This window comes from Thunnus thynnus, chromosome 18 (genome assembly GCF_963924715.1).
Source record: "Thunnus thynnus chromosome 18, fThuThy2.1, whole genome shotgun sequence".
Classification (NCBI taxonomy): domain Eukaryota; kingdom Metazoa; phylum Chordata; class Actinopteri; order Scombriformes; family Scombridae; genus Thunnus; species Thunnus thynnus.
The window spans coordinates 2,334,896-2,351,227 of NC_089534.1; the positions used below are offsets into that span (position 1 = coordinate 2,334,896).

Genomic DNA, 16,332 nt, shown 5'->3' on the forward strand with positions numbered 1-16,332 from the left:
AGTCATCCAGGGGCGTCGAAAGCAGGATTTTAAGATGTATTTATGGCCTCAAATATGATTTTGAGCTTGAAATAATGTTTTGAAATAATGTCAAGTCCTGCAGTTGTACTATATATCACCCTCTAGCTCAACATCCTATTGACCTGTATTTCATCTCATAGATGTTGAGCTTCTCTTTAAAGTAATTTAAACCAGAATTTGGTGTGGTGCTCATTTAAATTTCTTCAAATCTGTTTCAGGCCTGACCAAGATGGATGTGGCAGACTCCCAGTTCCAGCCTCTCGCTCTGTCTGATACCTTGTCCTTTGATGGTCTTGGAACTCCTTTACAAGCTCCCCTGGCATCACCACAAGAGTAAGTATCACTGTCTATAAACACATCAATAAATACTCGTTCCATGCTGCTGCTTTGACTGCTCTGCTCTGGAGTTGTGGGAGAAATTTTTGCAAAAAAATGATTGTAACCCGCTGTTGTGCATGTTAATGTAGTTTATAGACCTTTTACAGTGTGTGTTTGTGTGTGAGCAGGCAGTGTGTGCCCTGTACGCTGGATGAAGTGCTGGGTCCTCCGACGACACCCGAAGGCCGAAACGATGAGAAAGCTCTATTAGAGCAGCTCGTCTCCTTCCTCAGTGGGACTGATGAGAGTGAACTGGCCGAGCTGGACAAGGCTCTGGGTATCGACAAACTGGTACAGGTAAGCACGTGATGAAGACTGTAAGAATACTTGCAGAGCTGGGCAGTGAAGGTGCTCAGGTGTAAGGTTGTGTGTAGCGAAATGGTTTTTTAGTACATGATCATTTTTAAGAGATTCATCATTAAAGCTGGAGTGCAGGACTGTTGTCGCCCCCTTCTGGCAGTGACAGTTATTACAAAAACACTGTCACATGCTTCTATCATAGCTCAGCTGTAGCCTGCTCCCTCTGTTACTGCTGTAAAACGGTGGGTTAATTGTTTTCAGTGTCACACAAACCCCATGAATTTGATCCATTCAGTCTGATATCTAGTAGTCAACCAAAGAAAATCTTGGTCGACTAAAATCGTACATAATCTTCAACTAAACGATTAGTCGGAGGGGGGGGGGGGGGGGGGGTAAACTCAGCAGCCACACATTTCTCCGCTTCAGTTATGCTAACCCATTGTTGCTAACTTTGGAGCTAACCGCCTTCACTTTTCCAGCATTTGGGGAAACAACCGACGTGACTTTTTAGCATTTATTAACTGACACACTGTAGTCTGTGCTGTACATTTACTGCCAGACTGACAACTTACTACTAACCTTTTCCTCTGCTCCGCTCGTATCCACCGTCACTTCTCTGCCCCTCGCTCTTTCCCCGCTCGCTACGCAAACATACTCCTCAACGGAGCCGCGCTACCAGCGGTTTCCCCGGCAACGACAGAGGTTGACTCACGTACCAGAACAGCGCTGCACAGAGACTCCCAAACGCTGTCGATTTCAAATATTAATAATATTATTTTTGGCCTGGTGGGGGTTCTCGTTGTGTCATTATGGAGAAACACAGATTCAGTAAACGTTGAGTACAGTTAGAGCCAGCAGTCTCCGTTAGGTTGGGTGAGTTCAAAGTTAGGTAAGGTAATTTGTTAGTCTGTCCCTCCCACCGCAGGAAATAATGGATTCATCCTGGAAAGCTGTTGATGTAGCACTTTTCTCCTTATGAAAATAACACAGAGATTATTCGACCAATGAGAATTTAGAGAGCATATCGACCAACTAATCGACCAGCAGACTACAGCCCTACTGATAACATTTTGAAAGTCTAGAAGAGACGCACGATTAAATTATTTTATCCCCATTCGAGTTAGCGGAGAGCTAACCAGGAGTTAGCCGACCACAGAGCTCAGTATGCATTAATCCATCCAGCTAATGTCAGATTAAAAACTCTATAGTGTGAAATACAGAGAGATTTATCTGGTGTTGACAGGCTTAATCAGCTTTGTGTTAAACTTGTTTGGCTTGAATGTAACAGATGTTCATTTATATGTAAAAGTTCTACACTGTAGGTTTAATTGTGCAGCGTTACTATAATTCATCAAAACAAACAAAACAGTTGCATAATTTAAATGTTGGCAGCGTCTGCTGGCTTCTGCTCCGCCTGTTTGTGCCACCACAAGCTGGATCTGGCACAAAAAAAATCTGCTGGACTGCTTTGAAGTGAAACAGGAGGTGTTTTCAATTTACAAGACATTCACAGTTTTACTCGAGTTCTTCTGTTCGAACTGCAGTAGTTCTAACTTTATTTTGGCGAATCTGTTTAAAAAAATATAAAAACCCAGAACCAGTCAAAGGTTTGGACACGTCTTCACATTCACTTGTATGAGAAAATGTGTCCAAACTAAACAAAGGAGCCTTAATAACCAACTCAACTTACTAATTATTAACATTAGACCTGCAACAATTAGTCGATTAATTGACTCAATTGACAGAAAATTAATCAGCAACTATTGTAATCATGTTAGCAATTTTAAGACAAAATACTTTCTGGTTGCTGCGTCTCAAATGTGATGATTTGAAGCTTTTATATGTCATATATGACATATAAACCTTTTTCAAGGCATTTTTCACTATTTTCTGACATTTTATAGACAAAATGAGTAATTGATTAATCAAGAAAGTAATCTGCAGAGGAATAATTGTTAGTTGCAGCCATTGATAACGTCTCTCTGCCATGTTTTTCCGCTTCCTCTCAGGGTGGCTGTTTTGACCCTTTGCCCCAAAACTTCCCAACCCAGCAACCCACTGCCACCCCAGTTTCCATGGACCCTAAACCGCCCACCTACCCTTCCCAATTCACGCCAGCTCCACAAGCTCAGTTTCCTCCAGAGCTGGCCACGGTGGGGCCGCAGGGTCTGGGGTTCGGAGCTCCGAGAGGGGCTTTCCCCGGCGGGACGGCGGGCATAGGCCTGAGACCGGGCATGACGAGACCACAGGGGATGGGAACCCAGCTCAGGCTGCCCCCCAACCAACTGCGCCTGCAGCTGCAGCAGAGACTGCAGGGTCCACAGCAGGTGAGTCACACAGGTGCTGGTTTGTCTTTAGCGTGTGTTTGACTTCCATTGGGGAAAGTTGCGGCCTCTTGTGATACTTTTTACAGCACAGTTTCAAGGTTTAACTGTTTATTCTGTGCTGTGATGTGTTTAGTGTGAGACATACTGTTAATACAACAGAAACATCTAAGCAGTGAACACATACTGTACTGTACACACGCTCCTCATCCCTCACGACTGCTATTCATTACAACCTTCAGAGTTTTTCTTTCACACAGTATTGATGAGTAGCTTTCTGTTCTTCTACTATATAATTATGACTCTTCCTCCTTCATCACTTACATTCAACTCCTCTCTTCTGTCTCCCTCCACTTTTTCTTCCTCTGTCAATGATCTTTTGAAATCTATTAAATCTCATCCTTCCCTTCACCATGTTATCATCATCCTCTCATTGCTTATTTCACCGCTTATTTCTTTCTTTTTTCTCTCTTTTTCACCGTCTCAGCTCCAGAACAGGCTGGCGGGCGTCAATACGTTCCCGGGAGGAGCCCAGCATGTGAACATGGGGGTTCGTCAGGGGGTTCAGCAGCCTCAGATGCCCTCACAAGTGAGTCTCAGCAGCAGCAAACACAGCTCTGCTCACCCTCAACACCCACTGCTGGTTCTCTACAGAGCCAGTCATACATACATAAAGCTGCATTAATCAATATTTCTTTATGAACAATAGCTGGTAAAAAAAAAAAGCTCCAAAAAGCTGCTGTTTGCTACCTGCTCATCACTAAACAGCAGACAGATGCAGTTAGCTGTAGACTAGCTAGTGGAGCATTTAGCAGCTAAAGAGCCAGATATTTCCCTCAGGAGGTGGTGGAGACCAAAGCAGAGCTTAAAAGGAGAGTGAATATTGTGTCTCTGTGTCTGTTAGATGTGTAAATAAACCTTCGTTTGCTCATTTATTTGCTGTAGCAACTTAAAAGGTGAAAATGTTTCAGTGTTGTGTTTACAGTTTACCTCTGCTGCCCCCAAGTGGCCAAAAAAAAATCAGTTAATGCAGGTTTAACTAGGAGTAAAATTACTCAAGTAACAATTTAATTAATTAAAAAATAAAAAGTATCTCAATTTAAATGCAGCAAGAAATACTATCAGACTATTATTGTGATTTATTGTAGATTTCTTCAAGTAATATGTTCTTTAAATTGAAGCTCTTTGAGCCTAAACATCAATATATAACATTTAATAAAAGAGGTTTTTTTGTACAAGGAGCTCAATTCAATTATTAAAAGTACATTTTGGAATTAATTAAAAATGATGAATAATAAAAATAATAAGCTTTATTTATAGAGAACCTTTCATGACATAAAATGCAGCTCAAAGTGCTTTACAAAAGAAATATAAAATATATACACACATATACATGTTTACATACATAGACATTAAAACGGGATAAATATCAATTAATACATAGTAAAAGACAATAAAATCCTAGAGAAGGGGAATAATCATAGAGGTAAAACAATTAATTAAAGGCATAGAAGAAGGTTTAGTCAGCTGAGGCTTTCTGTCTGATGAATACACACTGATTTCTGGTTGTTACATTGATCTTCAGGTAACTTATATAAGCTTTATGATAGCTGCAGATGATCCTGTAGGAGTAGAATATATTTACACTGAGATTAAAGGAAGCTTCTTCTTCTTCTTCTCTCAGCAGCCTCCACTGAACGCTCAGATGCTGGCGCAGCGTCAGAGGGAACTCTACAGCATCCAGCACCGCCAGCGCCAGCTTTTCCAGCAGAAGGTCATGCTGATGAGACAGAACATGGCGGGCGCTCCGACTGGAACTGTGGGGCCCATCGGAACTGCCAGGGTACCAAAAGGTCCCCCTACGACCCCCCAGCAGCAGCAGCAGCAGCAGCAGCAGCAGCAACAACAACAACAACAACAGCAGTTCAACTTCCCGGCAGGGTACACCCCGATGACGGGAAACCCCCCTACCTCACCAAGTCACTTCAGTCCCATTTCCGGGGGCCCTCTGGACAACAAACTGTCTGTCAGAGTTCCCCTGAACAACCAGACGCTGATCGGTGGCGTGCAGGGCCAGTTCAGCAGCACCGTGAACTCCTCGTTACAGCAGAACCTGTTTCAGCAGTTTGGAGGGTCTGGTGAGTTCAAGGACTGCAGGAATTATCCCCCACGTCGTCCTGCAAATTAAAGATTGAACATTTTTTTCCCCATGCTCCCAGTTACTATAATTCTGTCTTAAGCAGGAGGTCATTTCATCTTTCCACTTTGTTTGCTCTGTTGTAAACAAAACATGATCCAAATGGTTAGCATTAGCGTCACAATATCGGTTTGACCAAAAAATATTAGCACAAGGTCACTTAACAGATGTTGATGACCATTCTGGTACTTTCAGCCACATCTGGTGACCTTTCTCAGCTGTGAGATGATGATGATGGTGATGATATATGATAGTGACAAAGTGGTAGAATTCTTTGTTAACCCAGAAGAACTCAGTTCTCCTTAAAGGAAAATGATGGGGAATATAAAACAGACCAAATGGACCACAAGGAACATATTTCTGAATTTTATTTTGAAATTCTACCTTCAGTGTCAAAGATCTATAATGTAACATATATGGCATAAAGATATTTCCCTTAACTTGTTTTATATCAATTTGTTTAAGAAATGTGGTCAGAACAGGTTAAATGTAATACAGGACGTCTTATTAACTGGGTTGAAACCTTTAGTAATAAAAAACAAGCTTTTTAAAATTAGCCAATTCTGTCACATGTGGTGATGTCATGGCTACACAGATTCACACATTGTCACATGACTGCAGCAGGATGTTCAGTAGATGTCTTCATGAGTTAAAATCAAGAATAAAGCTGTTAGAAGGAATTTTCCAGAACATTGAAAGGGTTCTGATGGGTTAAACTGTTTTTTCCTTCAAGTTCAAATTAGAAAAATTGACCTTTGACACTTAAAATACAGTGAAAGTGATAATCAATTGATATAAAAGATGCTCATATTTATAACTTTTTAAAAAGTATCTCTGCAGTGACCACGTAGCAGCAAAGCTAAACCCCATTTTTACAAAGAATAAACACAAATTTACCATTTTATGGTCGTTCACTGCAATTTTTTCACTGTATTTTTTCTGTACAACAAAATATTTACGTCACGTCTTCTCAAAACTTGTTTTATTTACGTCCTCTGTCACAGCTTTGGTCCAGCAAGATCCATCTTTCCCTCCTGAGATGAGCCCCACCAGCCCGTTGTTGTCGCCTCAGAACTCCACCTCCCAGAGTCCTCTGCTTCAGCAAGCCCCGCCTCCCGGTTACCAGTCACCAGAAATGAAGAGCTGGCAGCAGACGGGCCTGGGCAGCAACAGGTGAGTGTGTGCACACGGCCAGAAGGGGATGTAAACATTACATCATATTTAAACGTGACTCTGATGGTCTCTCTGTGCTGCCGCAGCCTGTTCAGTCCATCGGGACAGAGCGCACGACAGCCCTTCGGCCAGCAGGGGGTTTACAACAACATGAGCATCACCGTCTCCATGGCCGGAGGCTCCGGTGGCGTCGGCTCGTTACCTCCCATGGGGCAGCCCGTTGGCATGAGCAACAGTAACCTCAGCAACGTGGGTTCAGTGTGTAGCGACCAGCAGGTTAGTGACCTCCAGCCTGAACGCACTTTACTGTCTTACAGGCTTCTTGTCTTGTGTTTTAAACTTTGCATCACGTGTCTCCTTTGATCCTGGTTTGTATCATGTTGGTCGTCATTAGCTGCAACCAATGATTAGTTTCTGGATTAATCGATTAGTCGTCTAGTCTGTAAAATATCTGATAATAGTGAAAAATATCAAGCACTGTTTCCCAAAGGACAACATGCAACCTGGAATGCCACAACGCAAAGATATTCAGCTAAATTTGATAGAAGACAAAAGAAACCAGAACATATTAACGTTTAGGAAGCTGGAACCAGAAAATGAATCGATTATCAGTTAATCATTAATTAATTAACTCATCGTTGCAGCCTTCATCATCATGGTAACATCTGTCTTTGTGTCTTGTCTGATCTAAATGTGGCTTTCAGGAAGGACCATCATGTGTAATGTTTTTTTCTTTTACTCTTTATTAATAGTGCAACAACTCTCTGTGTTTATCTGGTTTTAGAGTCTAACTGAGATTAAATTGATTTAATTATACAGCTGTTTTCAGCTCACATATCTGCTAAATCACACACTGACCATTAGAAGATCCCTTCATAATGCATTTACAATGTTAGTGATGGAGGCAGTTATTTGGTGGTTATTATGTTTGGTAAAATCTGCATCTTTAAGTCTTGACTGACAGTGTTTCCCTGTTGAGCTGCAGGTGGAAGTATAGTAACAAAAAGAGGGACTTTGGCACTAAAAAGACTGTAACATTCATATTCATATTAGCTTATAATAAACCTTTAAACACATTTTTGCACAGAATTTCGTCCTTCATCATTTCTATTGTAAATGCATTATGAAGGATCTTCTAATGATCAGATTACAGCAAGAAAAACATGTTTCACTGTTCATTTGAGCTCCTGACTGTTGTTATAAGACGTTTTAAAAACTGTGAACTCGTCCTTTAAGCGGCCTCTAAAACTAAAACACACTCTGTTCTTGGGTCCCTGCAGGTGCAGCAGGTTCAAGTGTTCGCGGACGTCCAGTGCACAGTGAACCTTGTTGGCAGTGACTCCTACCTGAATCAGGGCTCCATCGGAGCCGGCGCCTCCCAGAAAGGTCCCGGACCGCAGGGCTCCCAGAACAACCAAGCCCAGCAGAAGAGCCTCCTCCAGCAGCTGCTCACCGAGTGACACCCCCCCACCCCACCCCAAAAAAACCCACTTCAGCTCTCCTACTCCCTCTACTTCTCACTTCTACGCCTCCTCCTCAGAGGTCGGTGCACCAGACCCATTGCTGTCTCTGTCTCACCTTTTGGATGGATGGATGGATGGAAGGGTGGATGTTTTGACGGCCACAGAGTAGGCTCAGAGAGGTCTGGCTGTCCTGTCGGTGGAGTTACAACAGCCTAACCACTTCTGTGCGGGGGGGGGGGGGGGGGGGGGGGGGATTCGGGGCTGGTTTTTCGCTAACCGCCCAGTACTTTAAGAAAAGACTCAAGTCAGAAGGAGCAGCAGTGTATTTAAACCTGCCTGTCTAATCTGTCTGACAACCTGTCTGTCTGCCTCAGCCTATTAAAGGCAGTGTTGTCTTGCTGCTCATTCCTTGGTGACCTACTTCCTGCTTCCTGACCCAAGAAAACAACTGCGACATCATTGTAGATTTGCCAAGTTGTCGTCACTGTCAAATCAGGGCCGGCCTCCTTTTTTTTTTTTTTTTTTTTTTTTTTCGTGTTTTTCTTTTTTTTTTTTTTTTTTTTTTTTCTGATCGGACGGTTTCCGTCGCAGCAGCAACAGCAGTGCATCTTGGGAGCATGAGTTTCAGCGTACAGCTGAGCTCAGCGTTTTTTTGTTTTTTTTTTTAGTGTTGGGAGTATCCCACACAGCAGCACCTCTGGCTTTTAATTTTGTTTTTGTTTTTGTTGTTTTCCTCTACCTGTCTCTCAGCGATGTGGGAATGTTAAGGTTTCAGACCTCTGTGGCATTGTGGGATAGAAGCTCAGTATCAGCTGGTTCTGTGACTGTTTCTCTCTATCAGCTACAGTGCCTGGTGGAAGTTTGAGTTTTTCCCGAGCTCTGCTTCTTCTTCCACATATTATTCTATTAAACGTCTTCTGTTTTTATTTTTAAAACTTTTTTTTTTTTTTTTTTTTTGGTTGAATTGTTTTTGTTTTTTTTTTGGTTGTTTTAAAAAAAAAAAAAAAAAAATCTTCTGCTCTCACCGTCATCATCATCATCATCATCATCATCATCATCATCATCATCATCATCATCATCAACATCATCATCTTCATGATCATCAGAACAAGCTTTGACAACAGCCAGAATGGATGGATGGATGGATGGGAGACAGACGGGATGCTGCTCAGTTTGGAACTTACGTGTCTTTCTCCCCCTGGGAGGAGGTTTTTATTTTTATTTTATTTTTTCAAAGTATAAAAAAAAAAAGACTGTTATGATTATTTAACTGTCTGTCCGTCACATTTTTACCCCTCACCTCAGCAGCTGTGAATACAGAGCCCTGTTGGGTTCTTTCTCTCTCTCTTTCTTTCTTTCTTTCTTTCTCTCTGTGTATCTTTCATGCTATCTCTCGGCCTATCAGTGTTGTTTGCCATGTGCACCATGCAGGCGGGTAGTATTGTACAGTACAGAAGGACAAAGACTTGGTGATGAGCTCACTCTTCTCTTGTAACTGCTTTCCTTTCAAAAAAAAAAAAAAAAGTGTAATTAATTGATTATTCAGAACAGCAAAACTATGTATAATGTGATTCGATCCAGGTTTTTGTTTTTTTGTTTTTTTTTTTTAGTTTCCTTTTTTTGGGGGGGAAAAAAAACAACCTATTCTAATAATGTCAAGTTTTTTGAGATTATTTTTTTGGCATCATGATATATTGTAATACCGCTAAATGTTGCAGTGGAGGAGGAAGTTATTCCATCTTCTAAAATGTGAAAAGAGATTCTAAGCGATTGATTTTAAATATAGCTAGGTCTCGCTCCCTTCGGCGTCCCATTCTGCGCTACGAGTAGCCACACACTTTCTGGGGGGGCGGGGGGGGATATGGGTTGGATTGCTTTGCTTTCTCTTGTGGTAACCAGGGAGCTAGTTAGCCATCTCTTCTTGCTTTCTCCTGTTTTTTATTCTTATGTATGTACAATACTTTAAAGAAAAACTTTTCAAGACAGTACATGTGTTTGTAACCATTGTATAAAAAAAAAAAAGCATAATAATACCCTTAAACCGCGTCCGTCGCCGTGACTACGCGTCCTCCGGTGACGCTAACGGTACAGAGCCGCGTCAACGTGGCGCCACGTAGTCACGGCGAACGACGCGCTTTTTGGATATTGTTCCTATATAATGACATTTAAGTAGAGGCTTTAGTAATAGAAGTTCCTAACAAAGATGTGATGGATAATTAGTTTAAAGCTGTCATGAAATTGAATCAAAACAGGATGAGTTGCAAAAAAAAACCAATATTTTATTTTTATTTTCTCCTCACCTCCTCCAAATCTGTTTTTATCCCTCAAAAGGTTTTATTTTATTTTATTTTATTTTATTATTTTGAGGGAGGGGGGCAGGCAGGGGGGGGGGTTCAACCCTCTTCTCCTTCCACCTCTGGTTCCCTGATGAAGACTTCACTCCACTGGCTACACACACATACAGTTTTCTGTTGACTACTGTTGCTCAGTCAGACACTGTCTCTCTCAGCGATAACAGACCTCTGCTAACAAACACAGAAACAAAAACCCTGCCGAGACGTCGCCTGCATCAGCAAAAGTAAAGACACATATATGATCTTTATATCAGGCACGTATCAGTCTTCTCTTACGCAGGATTATTTCTATCAGGGAACATCCGATGATTGAGGTCCCGTCAAATCTGCCACGTCTGTACTCCAGCACAAAAATCCAACGCTCCCTGATGGAAGTAATCCCGCCTGTCAGTCCTTCTTCTTCTTTTTTTATTTTTTTATCTTCCTTCTGTCATGAAAAATTGGGAGACAGTTGTGGAAATCTGTGGAGAGGGTTTTGCATACAGCGCAGACCTCATATTTAGATATTAGGGGAATAATTCAACGACTACCTTTAATTCAGAACTTTATTTCAACGTACAGCGTGATGCTAATTCCCGTGAAATAGGGCTTTTTTTTTCCTGTGTACTGTTTTACAGAAATACTTCACCGTATGCAACGTGACCCAAATATTAGAGGGATAGTATGCAAGGTCAACATTCCACCTACCGACTCCTCCGACGTTGTCTGATGTGAGAAAAACCGCTTTGTGCAGATGTTTAGACGTGCAGATCCGTGCGTTTCGTCTCCAAACAGTGGCACAGAAACATTTTGTTTCTTTGCAGCTCAAACAGTTACATGGAAAATGATTTACCAATATTTTCTGAGATGGGTTTTTCTATTTTTCTGCATATATATATATATAATAGAAACTGATATTCTTTGCTTTTTTTTGGGCCGTGTGTTGACACTGTGATTGACCTGCTGTATGTCAGTGTCGTCTTCTGCTGCTTGCACGCTGAGATCTGTTTCACCGTTTAACTTCACCACAGTGTTACATCATTTTAATATAACAAGCACTTCTTAAATTAGAGATAAACCGAGAAGAGAAAAACGGATTTTTAAGTCGTCCCGTTTCTCTCCTTCGTCGCTGTGTCTCTCAGTTTTTTAAACTTCTCTCTACCTCCAAACTTTCCCGCCACTAAACTTGGCAGTGAGGGCAGTAAAGGATGTTACTGTGAGCAACTCCTACACCTTTAATTCTCAGTTTTTATACACGGTTTTCATTCCAGCTACAGCTGCTTCATGACTGCAGGGCTGCAACAAACGATTATTTTTATTACCGATGAACCTGTCGATTATTCTCTTGATTAATCAATTAGTTGTTTGGTCAGAAAATGGTGAAAACGTTGGATTACTGTTTCCCAAAAGCCCAAGAGTCGACTAAAAACGTTGGGTTTTTTTCTTAAAAAATAACTCAAAACATTGAGTCAATTATCAAAATAGTCTGCGATGAATCTTCTGTTGATCGACTGATCGTTGTAGCTCTACATTAGTGTTATTTTAACCTTTGTCGCTCTTTCTTTGAGGAGACAGAGAAGCTAGTTACAGACGAGAACCGGGACAGTTCCTGTTTTATTTCAAAATAAAATCTGCACTTCAGTTCTCAACCGCTGCGATGCACTTATCAGGCAGAACAGTCGATAGAGGAAGACAAATGCTCAGTTTTATAGAAAATTAGTGGATTTCCTGTAAGATTCATGAAGTCAGACAGTCCCTGCGCCACTGTTTGGTTGATTGTAAAAGAAATACAACACAGAAGCTGCACAAAGTGGAAGAATGTATTATTATATGGAAGGATTCTGTCAGCCGCTCTGATGATTTCACACATACAGTATTGAAACCCCTCCCTCCTCTCATCTCTCTGCGTGGAACAGGCATTCCTATGGAAACGGTTTCCGCTACAAACCCCCCCCCCCCCCCCGTTTAAAAGCAGAAACTCAACAGCAACTGTCAGCTTATCCTGTGATTTAAAAAAAAAACAACTAAAAAAACAAAAAACATGCCAAATACAACCGATGCATATTTAATCTTTTTTTTTTTTATGCAACAGCCGTTCAGTGGAAACGACAGTCCCTCCCTCCTCACTACAGTTAACAGGTACAAGGTTAGGTTCTTTTATAACATTGGTTTCAAAATGTTAACATAATGTATATAACAGAGAAATGTGAATATGTATCTGTTCAGAATCAACAAAAAAAAAAAAGTAGTGCTCCGAGTTTGTGGTAAATAACTACTCGCCTCCGTCATGTTTTTATTTTGATTTTCTACTTTTTTTTTTATTTTTCTGATGATGTATGTATGTATATGACCATCAGTGAGTGCGTATGTATGTGTGTAAGTGATTAATACTGTATATCTGGTGTTCTCTAAGATGGAAAAGTCGAAGATGTCCTGGTTTGATTCTTTTCTTCTTTTACTTTTTAGACCCTGCACAGTACCTGTGGGTGTTTTCAGATAACTATGCCAGAGAATGGTTTAGCGACTGCTGAATGTGATTTTACTGAGAGAGAAGCAGTGTGGACTGGCTTTTTGTACGGGTTAATTTAAAAAAAAAAAAGGCCATATTATTTAATTTTCTCTGTTGTCAAAAAAAAAAAAAGTTTAAGCAGATCTGGGAGAGTGGAGCCTTGGTTTTATGGAGAAGCATTGCCTTGGTTGTTGTGTATATGAGTGGGCTTTTTTTTTTTCTTTATTATTATTCTCTAACTGTCTGACTGATGTAGCCTTTTTTTGCATTTGTCAATAGTAAATGACCAAAGCTTCAAGATGTTTGATGGATATCATATGCAAACCTCATCATCACTGGACAAGACCTAATGTAGCGGCCCCCCCGTTTTGTTGTTAATTTGGATTTCTCTCTTTTTTCTCACACAGCGACGATATTCTGCTGCTGTTGTTTCGCATGTTTGTCCTTCCTCGCTCGCGACTTTCTAAGACACTCTGTCCTTTTTTTTAAGTGGCCTATCAGCAAGGTGATGTCCCAAAGTTAGCTTAGAGAAGTCTCCACTTTGCCAATGAGGTCTTTTTTTTTGTTTGTTTGTTTGTTTGTTTGTTTGTTTGGAGCCTAAAGTGCTATCACTCGTTTACAGGAAGAAAGAAAACATTGCAACAGTTAGCTATGCACCTTACTGAAACAAGCATTTCCTCACGTTGACTTGTAGAATTAACACTGGAGCAACACTAAATCATGAATTTCATAGGCAAGATATTTATAGTTTACTTTACACAAAAATAGTCCCTTCAGTGAATTTAGTTGATATCTGATGACCTTTCTCAGCGTTTAATCTCACAGTTGAAGCTCATCCTCGGGAAAAAAATAAAAATAAAACACTTTTTTTTTTTTTTCATTAACTGAATACTTTATACCAAACTTGAGGTGCCTCGTGTATATATTTTCCGCAGTAAAGATTGCTCCTTTGCTGTTTAACAATAATACCCTTGTTAACCAGGGTTTTTTTTAAAACCTTTTTTCACCTTTATAAAAAAAAAAAAAGAAAGTTTACTGTATTTTAAAATGACTTTTTTACACACATAGAAGATTAATCAAATTATTCCAGGAATTTGCAAATACAATCTAATTTTGCACTTTATATCGGATTTACTTGGAGTGAAAAGGCCATCAGAAACTGTTTCAATCAGATCAGTATTTGGAGATATAATGAGTAACGTCCCCTGAATGTACCAAGAAAATATTAGTTTTACTAGTTTAATTAGAAATTAATGAATTTCTCAGGTTCTTTATGAAGAACTTGACTGTAGTGGATACCCATTATCCAAAAATACGACTAAAAAATTGTACACCTTCTTTGTAATGTAGTTCTCTGTGTCTCTTTCTCTCTCGTCTTTCTCTCTGTCGACGTCAACCGATCCTCAGTATAAATACTATGCTAATCTTCTTCAGGTGACATCCCCCTCCCCTCCTCTCCTCTCTGCGCTGTCAGCTTGACACCAGGCGAACTGTTAAAAAAAACCTCCTCCGACTTGAACTCTCCGAACATTCCTGCTCACGACACTGTTTCAGCAACACTTTGCTCTGTAGCTGCTGCCGCCGCCGCCGCCGCCGCTGCTGCTGCCGCTCAGCGTTCACTCGTGTTTTTCCTCAAACCAAGGTGGACACTCGCTTCTAAGTCACAAGTCTGGTTGTATGAGACTTAACCTCTGCTATCTAGCAACAATTGTGCACTGACATATATGACAACACACTTACTGTGTTGCTTGTCCTCTGTGCTGCTTGTCTTGTCACTTCTGTGCTGCCTAATGTAGAATATTTAGTGGTGCGCTGATACCAGGATCGGGCGAATGTCTGGCGTAGGTAATCATGTTTAGTGTCAGGGAAATTCATAGCAAAAAAAAAAATGACTGAAAAACAATTTGATGCTTAAAATGTATTCCACGAGATAAAAGGAAGATTCCTTTTTTTTTTTTTCCACAAACGTCGGCAAAAAGATGAAACTTTCTCGCTCGTCATTGGTCCGAGATGGTATTTGCGCACCGCTGAGACTATCCACAGTCCTTTTTAAACTCCCACTCATTCCTTATGCAGATGTTCAAGTATTCTCTACTCTATGTGAAAGTTACCACAGCATCAGTTGTCGAGTATTGTAAGTGCTGCCTTATTGGGACTGAGGTTGGATGTGGTTCAGAGATTTTTTTTAAAAGAAGGCTTATTATTAACTCACCACTTTGTGTTGTTTTTTTCTGGGGTGGGGGGGGGGTGGGGGGCGGTAATGCTTTCTCTGGAGAATTTGAGAAGAAGACCAAGGTTCCACTTTCTCCCTTGTACAAATTAATATAAATAAATATATATATAAATATATATTATACATTTTACTCATTTTTGTCCAGTTTTGTATATTAAACTCATGTAAAGTTTGTTTTTAAAAGAGGCATCGGAGCAGCTATTACAAGACAATATGAGTGACAATGTTCATCCGGGAGAATTTTATGCATGTTATATTTTCTCTTTTTCTCTCTGTCTCTTTTTAATACCCCTCTACCCCCCCCTCCCTCCCTCCCCCTACCCCCCCTGTTCAGGTGTGTAACGTGAATTAAAGAAATCTACCTTTTCTTTGGAATTTTGTAGACAATCAGTCTCAGGCCGGGTCCAGTCCCTGCAGGGAGTGAGAGCCCTGCAGGCTGATAAGCCAAACAAAACCATTCTTTGTTTGACAATTAAAAACTCTCTTTATTTGCATCTACTGGAAGTCTAAATTTGGAGGTTTGTTCATTCATATGTTCGTGGCTGCTCAAGTTTACACACACACACTTCTCTACTACACTCAAAACACAAACACCTCGTGCATTTGATCCCTCTGCTTTTTTTCCAAGGTGAGGATGCCAACCTTGAGGAAATGATGCTTTGACTAACAAATCAATAACATCTATGAATGTGGGAATGCAACACATTGCAATAAAAGCACCATTTGAAATGCAGCATGTCGTCTCTGTATTTTCTTTTTTTATTAATTATGAAAAACAGAGCTTCTGTTGACGTCAGTTTGCAGATGATGCGGTTATTTATTGTGGAGTCCAGTCTGTGAAGTGAGTTCCTTTACTTTATTCCCACCAAACCTCTCTTCATATCAATATGCAAAAACATAATTGGAACCCAAAGCATCAAAGTTTATTACAGGTTGATTAAGAAATAGGACGGTACAGAGTTCAGAAGGTGTCATGGGAAAAAAATATGATGAATCATTCTTATATCTGAAACTCATGAACTCTGAATACAGTGACCTTCAATTCTGTTGTAAAGGCAATAAATGAAGACATTTATTGAACTATTAAGGAATAGGGAAAACTAAACATATGTACATATATACAACTAAAATTAATGGAGACATGAATGAATGGATAAATTAGATAAACAAGTTATTGCCAGAATGAATGAATGAATGTCAATATTGAGTCAAAAACAAAGTGAGGACTCAAGACTAACTACAGCGTGAAGAATACAAAACATTTCACCCAAGAAAGCTACTTATTCTCATCATCAAGTCAGAACATACAGTATTATTGTTTTGTGATTTTTGTCACTAGAGGCTTTTTTGGATCCCTGCTGTAATTTTTAAATGTGATGTTATTTCTTTACATTTATTAAT

The 16,332-nt window shown here is 40.3% G+C and overlaps 1 protein-coding gene across 2 annotated transcripts in view; it reads left to right on the plus strand.

Moving 5' to 3' along the window:
- ncoa1 (nuclear receptor coactivator 1) overlaps window positions 1–15,664 on the plus strand; it is a 61,468-nt gene extending 45,804 nt beyond the window's left edge. Inside the window, exons 15-22 of one of the 2 annotated variants that reach the window (XM_067573392.1) lie at window positions 240–354; window positions 528–696; window positions 2,709–3,026; window positions 3,511–3,612; window positions 4,708–5,161; window positions 6,225–6,393; window positions 6,480–6,669; window positions 7,674–15,664. In XM_067573392.1, coding sequence (XP_067429493.1) covers window positions 240–354; window positions 528–696; window positions 2,709–3,026; window positions 3,511–3,612; window positions 4,708–5,161; window positions 6,225–6,393; window positions 6,480–6,669; window positions 7,674–7,853 — 1,697 coding nt within the window. In that variant the 3' untranslated portion in view covers window positions 7,854–15,664. The remainder of the gene's footprint in view (window positions 1–239; window positions 355–527; window positions 697–2,708; window positions 3,027–3,510; window positions 3,613–4,707; window positions 5,162–6,224; window positions 6,394–6,479; window positions 6,670–7,673) is intronic. The other variant, XM_067573393.1, reaches the window with a different exon arrangement.
- Window positions 15,665–16,332: the final 668 nt, after the last annotated feature.